Here is a 14824-nt window from a genome sequence, read left to right as displayed (position 1 = left end):
ATACAGCTACACTATAGTAAAATGGCCTGAACAGTTCTTGTCAATACTCTGTGCAGTTTTGCCTAATCAGTAGTTTGGCATAAACACCCACTTCTTTGAAAATGTAAAAATTTTCAAATGTGGTGAACTGTCTCATGATGCAAAACTTTACAAGTTTTTTGTGCAGTTTAGACAGAGAATCAAAATTCAAGGCAAATTCAGTTATATATCAGAACCATAAAAACATAAGAACGGCCATACTAACGTTCAGACCAAAGGTCCATCTAGCCCAGTATCCTGTCTTCCAACAGTGGCCAATGCCAGGTTCCCCAGAGGAAATGAACAAAACATGTAATCATCAAGTGATCCATCCCGTCACCCATTCCCAGCTTCTGGCAAACAGAGGCTAGGGCAGGGGCAGCTCCAGGCCCCAGCATGCCAAGCGCATGCTTGGGGCGGCAAGCCACGGAGGGCACTCTGCCGGCGCCGTGAGGGCGGCAGGCAGGCTGCCTCCGGTGGTTTGCCTGCGGAGGGTCCGCTGGTCCCATGGCTTCAGAGGACCTCCCGCAGGCATGCCTGCGGCGGGTCCACCGAAGCCGCGGGACTAGCGGACCCTCCGCAGGCAAATCGCCGGAGGCAGCCTGCCTGGCGTGCTTGGGGCGGCAAAATCCCTAGAGCTGCCCCTGGGCTAGGGACACCATCCTTGCCCATCCTGGCTAATAGCCATTGATGGACCTATCCTCCATGAATTTATCTAGTTATTTTTTGAACCCTCTTATAGTCTTGGCCTTCACAACATCACAAACATATACATCAAAAACATATACAGACCTGTATAAGCCCTCCTCTGAAGTCAATATGTATTTTTGGAATGGATTGCTCTGGACCAGGATTGCCACTGTGCTTACACCACTTAGCTTCCACATTGACGGAACAACAGAAGGGGCCTATCAGAGCTCTGCTTCTTTCTTTGAAACTTGTTTTAAGGAGAAAATCATTTATGTCAAGAACAAATGATGATCCATGAATTACACCTGAAGAAAAAGGAAAAATATATCATTTAGCTTAGTGGTGTGTGTGTTCTCCCAAGATATATATTCTCTAGAAATGTCTCAAGGCCAGATTGTGAATCCTTTACTCTTATTGGTGAGCAATTATTCACACACATAGTCCCATTAACTTCAGTAGAACTATTTGTGAGAGTAAATGCCTCACCAATGTAATTAAGGCGTTCACAATCTGGCCACATTGCTTTTGGTTTGTTTTCATTTTGCTTTTCCAACATATTTGAATACAGTTTAGATTGAGTTCTAGTTATGGAGCAGGTATGTTTCATGCACATTCCTTACAAAGTACTATTTGCCAAAACGTTATAACTTTTTACATGTGTGAGTATTTTAAGTTTTATGAATAGAGACAGTTTTCATTAAACTATGCAATCTTTTCAAGATTATATTAAGAATAAGAACAGCTGCTACACTTATATTCTAAACTGATAGGAAATCGCCATTTTGAATTATTCTCTCTCCTTTCATTCTGATTTCTCAGTACAATATATTGCCTGGATAGAGTCTAGAGTTCTTAACAGGAATAAGGTTTTTGCTTGAATTCAACAACTCAAAATAATCACAGTAACTCAAAATACGTAACGTGTTTACTAAAAAAATCACATCATAACCATTCATAGTGGATAGAGTATAATACAACCTTTAAAAAGTTAAAGACAGGTTAGATTCATAATATCAGCTATGTATTCTCATTAACAATAAACAGTTTTAGAAAAGGAACATCACCTAAAAATTTAAGTTCTCTTGTGAATTTAACCTAGTGCAAATCAAAAATCCTTGTGTAGCAGCCTTCAACTACCTGAAGTGGGTTTCCAAAGAGCAGGGAGCTAGGCTGTTTTTAGTGGTGGCAGATGCCAGAACAAGGAGCAATGGTCTCAAGTTGTAGTGGGGGAGGTCTAGGTTGGATATTAGGAAAAACTATTTCACTAGGAGGGTGGTGAAGCACTGGAATGGGTTACCTAGGGAGGTGGTGGAATCTCTATCCTTAGAGGTTTTTAAGGCCTGGCTTGACAAAGCCCTGGCTGGGATAATTTAGTTGGGGTTGGTCCTGCTTTGAGCAGGGAGTTGGACTAGCTGACCTCCTGAGGTCTCTTTCAACCCTAAACTTCTGTGATTCTCTGAAAACAATTTAATAAAACAAACAGTACCTAAAATCTCTCTACTCTTTAGGATATTTAGATGCAAAGCACTACACTAGAGGCTAGGATACATTTTTCTCTTTTGCTGCTCATTTTTGGATTTGTCATTGTGAATACTGAATTTCACCATTCTTAGTTCACAATGCCTATAGCTGATTTTTCTAATGAAATTTGACACTTACAAAAGATGAAAGATTAAAATATACTCGAGGCCTACAGCATACAGATGTTTCAAAGGACTGTACTATTTTGAATTTTCAAACCTTTGCTAGAAGAAATATCCCATTAAAATGGAATTCTATTCTGTGTACAATGTAAACATGCCTGGTTTAAATATGTGGGGAGGTTTAAACTTCTCTGACGAACCTCTTTCAAAATCCGGGAAAAATCTGTCTATGTCCTGAGACTTTAAACTATAATGCCAAGAATAATTTTATAATGTAATGATCTATAGTTTTTTAAGAACGTGATTTGAATTATGAAAGAAAACACATAATGGACCCAATTCTTTTCTCAGATGCATGTTCACAGCTTCTGTCAATTCCAGTAGAAATACTAGAAAAATCCAATCTTAACTCCATAGCTTCAGAGGTGCCATTGTACTGTGTGTGTGTTTTGAATGGGAGAAGAGTGGGTCACACACTAGAGGTATGCATCCTCTGGGCAGCATGGAGCCCATCTCTGCAGAGTTCCATATGGTGCAGAATGCAGGAGGCATGCAAAGACAGGGTAGGACTGGATGGGAACCTTACTGTGGCAGAGGTGCACAGGGACCAAAGAGAGCTATTTCGGCAGTTGGGCGGAAGTACTCTCCATGGAACTACTTTGCACTCTAGGGGATTATTACTTAAAGTTCTGAGATGGAATCCTAGCCCTATCGCAGTGAACAGGAGAGTTGCCAATGGTTACAACAAGGCCAGAATATCAGACTTTGTCTCTGGATAACTCAATCTTAGTGCTGGATCCTTGGATTTGGCCCTATGTGTGAACATCAAGACAAGAATTTGGCCCAATTTGGTTAGGTTCATTCAAGATTAAATAATTAACAGGAGAGTAAACCTGAATAAGTATGTTTATAGTATCAATAAACTACATCTTCTCCTTTTGTTACTGTTTTTGATAATAAGCACAGCATATTCAGTAGAACAGTGGATTGACAACAACATACAGTATACAATATAAAAGCTGTTAGCCCAAGAAAATAGTGTCTTTGGTTCTTTTGTTAATTTAGTTATTTTAAGGAGCACCAAAATCAAAATATTTAATGATTTAAAAAATTTTTTGCACTTGTCTTATGATATTTGGTTCTAAAACACAGAAATATACTTTTGTGTAGATTATTCTCACAATTTGTAATATGGCAGGAGTGACCTGCAAGTTCAAGGATTTTTTTGTTTTTGTTCTTAATATGAATGATATGTCGGGTTATGTGTTGAGTGCCCCAGACAGCAAAGGGAAGAAAGACTTTTAGCATGTAAGATGTTTTAGCTACATTTTTTACCCCACTGATCATTCGGAATTACCTATTGTCAGATGTTGTAGTGTGACACATTGCAGCATGCACTATGCTGGTGATTATCATGAACCAGGGCCCACAGCAGAGCCAGTCTCCAGGTAAGTGCAGCTGGCCTATAGTAGGCTGCCTGATGGGCTATTCCACCTGTCTGGTTGGAAGAATCAGCACTAGCAGATCAGCTCTTAAGTCCAGCAGCAGCAGCAGCAGCAGCAATTCAGTGGCTGCTCAAAGCATTCGCCCACAGCTATGACAGCTCCTGTGCCTGCCTGTAGCCTTGCTCCCAGCCCTGCTTCTACATTGGTCCCAGCCTTGCCTCATTCCAGGTAACCCAGCTCTGTCCCCACACCTCCAATTCCTGGCCTCTGACTTCGGCTGTGACCCTTGCCTCTGGCATCTGACCTCTAACCAGCTCTGAGCCTGGGCTCCGATTCTTCGCTACCAACTCCTGTCCTAACCACTAGGCCTGATTATCGCTCTGACCATTAGACTTGCCTGCTGTTCTGACTCATAGACAAGAATGCTCAAGTCATGTGACAGTGATGTAAAAGCCATTACAAAACCTGGCTGGAACGTAGAGTCGATTTACAAGGATTACGCAGATTGTTTTTTAAATTACAGAACAGTTTCACAAAATATAAAATGTAAATTATACTAACCACTCAACACATAACCCAATGTTTACTGGTCCAGATTCACTGGTATGCTCTGGCTGCTTTGTGTTTCCAGTTCACCTGGATTTATGAGTGCTTGTGTAGCTGGACTAGCACTTTGCAACCAAAGCGTAGCAATGAATCTGACTCAGCGATTTAAAAATAATTGCTGGTCAGTTGTAAGATAGAAACACCATCCTTAACTCACTCCATTGGGCCTAAGTATTGCAGTTGATATGTTATGTGAGATCACACAGCACTATTAGGTTCCTCTGATAGATGACTATATCATATACATAATGTATGCACAATAGAATGAACTAAACATGAAACTTCAGGGTTGATATCGAATTCATGAGTTGAAGACAGATGTGAAATATTTGTAGACCTTTTCACAGTTTTAAAACACTCATGCTGAAGAGTTACTTCATGTGGTTCAGTGCCTACAGAATATTGTAATTATCTGTATGATAATAGATGGAAAGAGGAATCAATCAATCTAACTGATATATATCGCAGTGAAAAACTGAAACACAATCATTAATAAAGAAAAAGATATGTTGATGAATTTCAAACAGGGTAATTTATGTAGTGCAAAGCAACTGCATGGGTTACGTACTACAAATACTAGAGGAATTTCAGGGACTTGGGCCACAGTTTTATTTAATTTTTCTTATAAGGAACCAGAATTTCTCTCTTTATAGGCAAGACATCATATCCTATTTCACAGCAGTTATAAATGACCTCTTTGGGAAGAAATGAATCTTATTATATAAATCAATATGCACGTAATGAAAAAAAATACAAAGAATAGTCAGATAAACTTGCACAAAGGGCAGTCTTGAGATAACTAAGAGAATAAGTACTTAAAGAAAACAGATGAAGACTGGCAGATAGGTAGAAACTGCAAAAACAACTGAGTGAAGAGATGTATGAGCTTTAGGGACGCTTCTTTCACTGGAATATCACTGCCGTAGAAATCCCAGTAGGCTGACATTAGGGGAGAAGTGTACTCACGTTCTAAGGGAAAGGGAGTGAAGAAATTCCATTGTAACATCAGTATGCACAGGGGTCTTATTTTAGGATTTCTAAACACCATATTGAAATACAGACCATGAACTGAGCTTATGAAGCTCCTTTCCTCTGACTGAGTAAGTCATCTTGGAAAAGTAAAAAAACTAATTCTCCTCTTCTGTGCTCCCCTCCCACACACTGCTTTCAGCCAGCTCTTTCATGGATCTCTCTCAAACATCTTGTGTAGAATTCTGCCTTCGGTTTAAACAGATTAAATCATGGTCACCATTTCAAGTGAACTTGATATGGCAACATACAGAAGTAATATATCTTCATAAACGATTGTTGTGAAATGCAGAAGTTAACTTGCTCTGTTTGGATTATTGCTTGCTGAACACCAACATACTTTTCAGTGAGTGCAATAATTTAGCTCTAGGAACAATTAGTTTCATGACTTTTAAAATACATCTTCAGGAGACTAATAAATGTGAACCACTTGCTTTGGACAATGTTTACCAAATGTGGCCAACTCTCCATTGTCAGGCTCCACTCAGACCCTTAATAGCATTGCAAAGGACTGCCATACTGACTGAGCGAAATGAAATTTAAATCAGGCTTCTGTATGTCATTATAAAAAATTATACTATGATGACATATGCTAGAAGGGCATATCCAGGTATTTTTTATACAGCTGGAAATAATCTATGACTACTTGAAAAACTGCACGCATGTGTTAGATACTCTCCAGAAACTGATTTGCATAACAGTTAAGACTATTAAAAAGTATGAATACTATTAAAAAAGAACACTGAGTATAAGAAAACTTCCTATAAAGACAGAGAAAGCTTTTGATGTTCAATTATATCATCTTTAAATATTTAATGTCACTGACTTGATTCATACTAACACAGACACTACAAGGACACTTGACAGGGTCATATATATGGACCCAAATATGCTAAAATAAAGATATGAGAATTTACTATTATCAGTATTAGAAGATTCTGCAGTGGTCAGGCTGTGCACGGGTGAGAGAAGGGGCCCAGATAAGGAGCCTGACCTCGTCTATTATCACTGCAATGGTTGTAAAAAGGCAGACAAAAATTCTAACAAATGCAACAGAAAAACAAACAAATCAAGAACCTCCCTTTTCATTAATGATCATTTTAGGTATTAGAATATACACAACAAGTGACAAGAGAATATAGTTCCTTTAGTCCTGCTGGGTCACAAATGAAGGAAGTGACTATAACTCAAACGAATTGCACAGTCATTGTATTCCACAGTATTTTAAAATATTGATAATTTGATAACAGTTTTAATAATTCCCAAGTATTGAAAGAAGTGAAAACTCTACAGGATGTTTCTTCCCTTCTACTATGCGTACTGGATTTCTGCATGTCATTAGTTTCCCAGGAAATAGCTGAAAGATATTTGATCTGACTGCACTGCCACACTGATAGAGTTCAGAGCAGAGTTTTGATTGGTGGATGTATATATGGGAAGCATTTTTTTTTAAAAAGCAAACAGGTGACAATTTATTTGTACAATAAAATAAACAGAACTGAACATTAGACAGACTATATTTGGAAAAAAATTCTTGAGGTCAGTCATGGCTTTGCCATACAGGGCACTGCACTGTTGTGCTGCCCCAGGAGGTACCAGGGAAGGAGATTGTGTCAGAATCACAATCTGCTTCTGTTTCCACTTGTTTAGGGTGTGCATGTGTATGTGTGTGGGGGAGAGTAGCACTTGGTGTGCCAATGCTTTGGGGGTGGAAAAAGCTCCTAACTGCTCCCTACTCAAAGCAGGAGGGGAGTAGCAGTTTTGTGAAGACAGCTTCCTCTACTGTAGACACTCAGGACGATCTGGGCCTTAGAAGATTAATTACCATACACTTTTCTATATTAATTTAACTGAAGGAGGAAATATTTTTCACTCTTTGAGGAGGTGGGGATTTTATTTCTTTTTTTAGGTGACGCAGATGGAATTGTTGGTATAAAGTTACTTGTCAGGCTTCTGTATTCATTACTTATTTATACCAACAAAGTTGACCCCCCTCCAAGAAGAATTATTTACTAAGCATTTTCTAACTACTTTCATATCCATATTTTGATATGTTATAAAGGGGATGACAAACAGTGAAATCTGGTTGCTAGCATTCACCGTGTCTATCTTCAGAATCTGTTTTGCATTTGCCAGAGAAATTGGAAGGTATTTTTTAATATGCATATTGGTTATATCTAGAATGAATAGTAAATTTCTTTCTCCTCCTTTGTTAAACTTCAGATATGTCATGTCATAAATGGGTCAGGCAGTTTTGCTGTATTCTCTATTGTCATTCTGTAACAAACATCTGCAAAGAAAATGAGGTAGCAGTTCTGGACCAAATAACTATTGGGGAAAAACTCCAGTTAATGTAAAAGTCACCAGGTTGAATAGTGACTAACCACAGCAGCTAGAAAATGGTGAGACATTTAATTAGGGACAATTTTCAAGGCGAGATTAAGTTAACAATCTACGGACTGCTCTGGATTTCCCATTAGTATGGAACAGAATCATATGATGGTTCCTCCTCCCCAGGAGAACAATATTTGCACATTACTGATTAACAATTCTTCACTGAAAGAGAGCTTTTCAGCATTGCATAGGGACACACGTGGGCTCTGTAAAAACATGAGACATGTAACACTTGGTAAACAGAAAGTAATGATCTTAAACAGGCCAAATCCTTGAACTCGTCATTAATAAATGTCCCCCTGCATTCAGCAGCCCTGGCTGTTGGGAGCCTGTTTTCTTCAAGTACTTCAAACACTAAAATCCAGGAACATTTATTATTTTAATCCATTACAGGCAGTGCTTGATTTAACTTTATTGGTTGTGGTGGTGGTAGTGGTTATAGTGGGGGTAGAGCAATGTTCTTTTACACATCATTTCAAAAGGGCTTAATTATATTTTATAGCTTGGGCCAGGAATCCTGCTTGTTTTGTGTCTAACAAGGTTCAAATGAAGTTCAGGTCAGTGATGAATCAGAAGAAAAGTCAGAGATGGTTATCTATCTAAAATGAGCTCATCTCCCTTAAAGAAAGGCTAGGCAGGTACATAACATTCCTAACACTACTGAATGCTAAATAGCATGGAAATCACACCTCCATTGTTGATCTGATAATTTCTGAATTTGTGTTGCCTGGTTACAGCACTAATTTAGGTCTAGAGAGAATCTCTTTAATTTTTGGTCAATTATTGTCATATGTATAGAATGATTTACAGTTTATTTGTAAATCATTATGCTACTATGTTACACCAAAGAAACAATAATTCTAATAGAGAAAAATATGTAGTAGAATAATAAAAAAAATGTAATGCTTGTATTCATTCATGTTGTTATGGGTATTGAGTGAAATCCTGGCCTTCCTGAAATCAATGCCAAAACTCCCATCACTTCAATGGATTTCATCCACTGTGACTAGGGTGACCAGATAGAAAATGTGAAACATTGGGACAGGTGGTGGGGGGTAATAGGTGTCTATATAAGAAAAAGCGCCAAATATCGGGACTGTCCCTATAAAACTGGGACATCTGGTCACCCTAACTGTGACTGACAATGAGCTGGTAATACCATGAAGGTAATAATAATATGTAAGCTTTCATATGATGGCACTTTTCATCTTTAGAAGTCAGAGCTTTTTAGAAAGGTGGCTAAACATTCTTAACCCCATGTTACAGATGAGGTAATTGAACTCACACTTTTAAAAGCATCCACTAACATCTAGGTGCCTCCATTTCTGGGTGCTCAACTTGAGACACTAAGGGTATGTCTACACAGCATTTTGGAGCCTGCAAGAGCAAGCATCCCAACCCGGGTTAACAGACTCAGGTTAACACTCTAAAAATAGCTGTGTAGACAGTGCTTTGAAGTTAATTTAATAATAATTGGAGATATACCTATCTCATAGAACTGAAAGGGACCTTGAAAGATCATGGAGTCCAGCCCCTGTCTTCACTAGCAGGACCAAGTACTGATTTTTACCCCACATCCCTAAGTGGCCCCCTGAAGGATTGAACTCTCAACCCTGGGTTTAGCAGGCCAATACTCAAACCACTGAGCTATCCCTCCCCCTGCATGGGTGGCAGGACAGGCTAGCTTCCTTGAGTTGCAGCTCAGGCTGAAGCTCAGGCTCTGAAGCCTGGAGGAGATCAGAGGTAGCCCCCCCAAATCTGTTACCCCATCTGGGGTGCTTGCTCCTCCAGGCTCCAAAAGGGCTCAACACTGGAGTGGGAGGTGTAATTTCTAGCTTGGGTAGACATGCCCACATCAGCTGTCATTGAGCAAGCATGCTAAAAATACCAGTGTACACATGGCTGCATGGGTGGCAGGACAGGCTAGCTGCCTTGAGTACAATTCCATTTGAAACCTTAGGTACGTACTTGGAGCAGCTAGCTCATCCCACTGCTTGCCCTGCTGCAGCTATTTAACATGACAGCTTCATTAAAAGCTAGCATGGGTAGGTTTAAATTACATCTCCACAATGGGTAGGCTGTAAATTACATCTCCAGCTCTGGTGTAGACATTCTCTCAAGGGTTGATTTTCAGAGGTGCTTGGAACTGCTGCTCCCATTGATTTCAGAAATAGTTGTGGGTATTCAGAACTACTGAAAATCAGGCTGTGGGCATCTTAAATTGGGCACTCAACAATGGAGGTAGCCAAAACTAGTGGGCAGCTCTGAAAATGTAGGCCTAAATAATTACCCTAAGGGAGAGTTGGGATTAGAGTTTAGGTCTCCTGACTCCCCACTATATGCTTGATTCACCTAGGTCCCAGCTGCTCTACTGAAACAAATGATCCGTGTATTAGATAAAAACATGTTTGTAGTGTAGCCATTATACAGAAAAATACAGAACGTTCAAAAATAAAAAAAAAATCAAAGCACAACCCTTCAGCTATTATACATTTTCTGCTTAATGCAAGTCTTCTGTGGAGTCACCATGAAAAACTGTAGTATGAGAATAACAGAGCTTCCACTATTGTTATACATAGCATATGCAGCTATACAACAAAACACATAACAAAACATTCCCAAACCACAAACCCAGAAATGAAATTCCCATCTCATATATTAAGTATATGCGATTGCTTTCATTATGAAGGTAGTAACAGAGATTGAGAAAACAATGCTATTTGTTGTGAATGAACATAAAATAGTTTGATTCAGTTCCTTTTGGAAGTCATCCATTCTTTGGAGGTTTAGCTATGTTAATTGGTGGTCCCACACATTTAGAACACATTTTCTTTCTTAAATCAGCAACCTACAGTTAGTTTGCAATTTTTTAAAAAAACAGACATGCCAGTTCATCAGTAGCAACTCAGAACCCTGTTATAAAGTAACAGTAGGGAATCTGACCAGGATTAATAGTGGTACTCAGTCCTGGGATTAGGTGGTGTCTTGTTTCATGGATTTTAGGCCATCTGTTCTTCCCTCCTTTTACTTCTGCAGAACGATAAACGCACCTCCACCTCAGGGACTATAGAAAGGAATTAGAATTCTTCTGCTTTTCATTATCACAAGATTCAGTAACTCATTTCATTGTCAGGATAATCCCCTTTTACTCTTTCTTTTGCGCTTGCAGGGTATGCCATAATGACAAATAAAATCCCAGATGTTAGAGACCTGCTGAGGTCTCCACCTTTTCTTGAGTGTTGGGTTTAAGCTACTTGGGACATAGTGTCAAAACTGACAGGACCCTGATGCCCACACCCAATATTCATTAAGGTTTGTTAGTGATTTGTATAGCTGTCTACAAGCTGCATTTCCACTTCAATCCTCAGTGGCCATTTAAATATTTAGTTTGTCCTCTGGCTTTTACTGACAAAGAATTCATTTCCTATGTTCAAATGTTGGAAAGAGTTTATATTTCTTTCTAAAAGTAACAAAGGTCTTCTGGGTGTTGTAAATGGCTTGTTACTGCTGCATATTATTTTAGGTAGTCATATCTAATTTAATGTTTTATTTCCCCTTAGGCTAACTTGCATATCTGCAGCATCCAAAGGCTATGACAATGCCTTAGCAAAGTTTTCTCAAGAGGACCAGTTAACTGTGAAATGAAAAGTTTTGTATCTGGTTTATACCAATTAATATCCACATTTATTTTTTATATTTATAAAAAAAGATCTTAAATCCATTACATTTTTAATTTGTGACTAGTAGAAATAAATGCAATTTTCACATGAGAATTGAATGGGGTCTTTCGTCTCCTCTTTGCATGCTAAGATAATTATATCTGCATAATAGAGGAAGGGCAGTGAAAATTATTTAAACTGTTACTCTTTTACCAAGAAAACAATTCATTAGATTTTTCATGGTATGAGATCCTAACATCCCAGGTATCAAGCAGAGAGTCTTCTCTCTTGTGCCCTCCTGGAACAGGAAACTGGTCCTGAGGGAGTCTACAGCTTTCTTCTTTTTCACTCTGGAGATAGTATGGTTCCCAATCTCACTTCTACATCTTACCCAGGTGGGTGGCTCCAATTTCAAAATCAATCTAAATTAGCTAATGGGGGACATGTGGGAGATATTTTCACCCTGCTTGCTAGAATTTATTGGTGAATCTCTGTGAGTTATCCAAGTTTTAATGACATGAGGCACTACACAACAGTGAGCTCTGTGCCTTGTGTGAGGTGCTAGGCACCGTCAAGAGCTACTGACTACAGTGAGACATGAAGGGTGCAAGGCACCATGTAAGAGATGGCCAGAACCTCAAAGGATCAGGCCCATTGTAATTCCTCAGATTGCTTGTGAACTTGGGCTTCCTGGTCAACAATACAAATTAAGTACCTGCAAGTTACCTGAGCAAACTCACAGCATTCACTATTTCAAGATGTGGCTCCAAATTTACCCAGCTAAAACTGGAACAAAATGTTAACTTCTGTCTTTAAAGTACATACATTGGTTACAATTAAATTATTCATTTACCTTCACATTTAAACTACTGTCCTTGAATATGTCACAAAGTTATAACTGTTGTCTTTACTAAACTACTGTTAACGATAACCTTAGTCATAGAGTTTTCTGCAATACAGTACATCAAATTCTATAATAATATTATATTACTAAAACCACTCAGGACTTTGCCATAACTACAGAGTATAAGTATTTTAGCAGAAATTGGAATCGTGATTAAAAGTCACTGTTGTATTAGAACCCGAAGAGTGTCCAACAAAATGAAGTCCCATGAAACACTAATGGGGCTTGGGGTTGTATAATATTGCAACGGGCTAAGTGGAATGGAGCTTTTGTAATAACTGGTAGGTCTCAAATATCCACAGTTGTGATGTGTACAATCAACTATTGCAATTTATCCCATCAAAAAATGAAAAAAAATAATTCAACTGATTAGCCATTGTACTTCTCAATTTTCTTCTTAAATAACAGGATGAAAAAAAAATTAGAAGGTTTTGAGTTTGCATGGTTAAAGTGATACTAACTTTAAATGTCCGGGGCGAGCGGGGGGAGATAATTTTTCACAAATTACATGTGGCATGCTTCTTTGTTAATTTAAAACAAAACAAAATAAAAACTTCAGTCATTATACAAGGTCATAAGCTTTTGTTCCCTCCCTCCCCCCATAAGGGAGAAAACAAGCCGACAACACATTTCCGTGTTTTTCTAAATAATTCTTAGCACATATGAGTCCTCGAGCATCACAAACCAACTTCATCTCTTACATTAAAACTCATCTGGAAATGGGGCCATTTATACTGTTTATAAAACACTGTCACATAAAACGTGTAAAAAAACATTTTTCACTAAAAATAGCTTGCGTAAGTAAGGGATTAGAGTAGTTTCTACTGAAATAATTGTTCCTTTGTAGTTTTTTCCATGATGTTTTTTGAACTGTTTTTTTAACTATGTTTATTAAAGTCAGCACATCAAAAAGGATCAAAGAGAAAGCTAGTGAGAACCAAAGAAACCCCAAGTGTGTTGTGTTGTCTCACTGGGGAGTTATGCAGATTCAAGTAAACAAGTGCAAATTGTTGAGGTTTTAATGAAAATTTCCTACAATTATTGAATCTGAAGTCATTCTATATAATAACATCTGTACAACAGATGGCCATACTGTATAAAAGGCAAGCAATGCTCCTTTTTCTTTCTCTGTTTTAACAGTACATCTGAGATGACTACTTTTGTCACTGTGCTCAGTTTGGTTCAGTAAATAATTCGTAAAATGCAGCTGCTACAGATGGTCACAATACTTATATGACTATAAAATCAAAGACACAGTAAAGTATTTGCGTATTAGTTTCATACTATAAAATATCTGACATTAACCCTGTTCAACTAAAAAGGTACATCTATAAAATTTTTTAAAAAGAAAATTCTGAACTGACATATTTTAAATAGTCCTAGCTCTCAAAAATCTGATTGACACAGCTACTGCATTTTTCCATTTAGCTAACTTGCATGATATTTTTTACACTTAATAAAACAATTCTTGCTAGTAACTGCAGTATTCTTGTGTCTTGTGAAGATCTTTTAGACAAAAATATAATTGAAGCCCCATCACAATATTTTATCTTATTTCCTAAAGTTACCTTTAAATGTATTGAATAAGGCAGTTTTGAATGCAGTTCTTTGGAAATGTGTTTTTCAGTTATTGAAACTTAAAAAACAATTTCCCACATTGCTGTGTTGGAATTCAAAAGCTTGTGTGTACGTGATGTGTTTTTCTTCTTATAAAACAGAAAGATACACTAATTTTAATAGGAGAAATGTGAAGAGAGTCTGTTGATCTTACTTTATTGTCTAGTTAGGGAAATTATTCAAATTAAATGATTAGCTTTCATTTTGATTAGATTCGGCTCTGCTATCGCTTTATTTAAAAGTGCTTGCCAGAATAAAAACACACTAGAGAGTTGAGTGTAGTTTACCGCATTCAAAAAAAACAAACATAATCTGTCTCCTGGCACTGCCTGAAAGATTAAGAAATACAACTTTGGAGCAGAAAGTTTCTGAGGTTTAATGTGCAAGTCAAGGTAAGTTCTTCTGGGAGGATGAAAACTCGGGGGGAAGTGATATACACTGCTGAGTTTGCCAAATTGCTTTAAAGTACAGTGACAGAACAGGCTTGGCTTTGATATATAGAAGTTTATGTGGACACTATAATCTACCATTGGAGGGATAAAGTACGAGTACGACAGAAGGGAAGTGATGGAAAGAAAGAGGATTAGAACACACAGAGAAGGCTAAAACTATGTAAAGGATATTAAAAATGCCCTTTACTCTACTCAATTGCTGCTCTTTCCATACGAGGATTGAGATACGATTGGAAAAGCGTGGGAATGCATTCACTGTTCCTGTCTGTACTGCAATATATTTGTGGATAAATCAAGAATTTCAGTCTCTAGCACTTTCATAGCCTTTCAAGTTCTATGAACCTTGAATTTTTCATTTTCAACTTTT

At 38.0% G+C, this 14824-nt stretch overlaps 1 protein-coding gene across 4 annotated transcripts in view; it reads right to left on the bottom strand.

The window, feature by feature from the left end:
- VPS13B (vacuolar protein sorting 13 homolog B) overlaps positions 1 to 14824 on the bottom strand; it is a 913516-nt gene that overhangs the window by 134869 nt on the left and 763823 nt on the right. For all 4 annotated transcript variants that reach the window (XM_050940452.1, XM_050940449.1, XM_050940451.1 and 1 more), the window contains exon 37: positions 811 to 1013. In XM_050940452.1, the coding sequence (XP_050796409.1) occupies positions 811 to 1013 (203 nt within the window). The remainder of the gene's footprint in view (positions 1 to 810; positions 1014 to 14824) is intronic.

Source organism: Gopherus flavomarginatus, chromosome 2 (assembly GCF_025201925.1).
Source record: "Gopherus flavomarginatus isolate rGopFla2 chromosome 2, rGopFla2.mat.asm, whole genome shotgun sequence".
In the NCBI taxonomy this organism is placed as follows: Eukaryota; Metazoa; Chordata; order Testudines; family Testudinidae; genus Gopherus; species Gopherus flavomarginatus.
The sequence above is the reverse complement of the archived record's forward strand: the minus strand, read 5'-3'. Positions and strand labels throughout refer to the sequence as shown.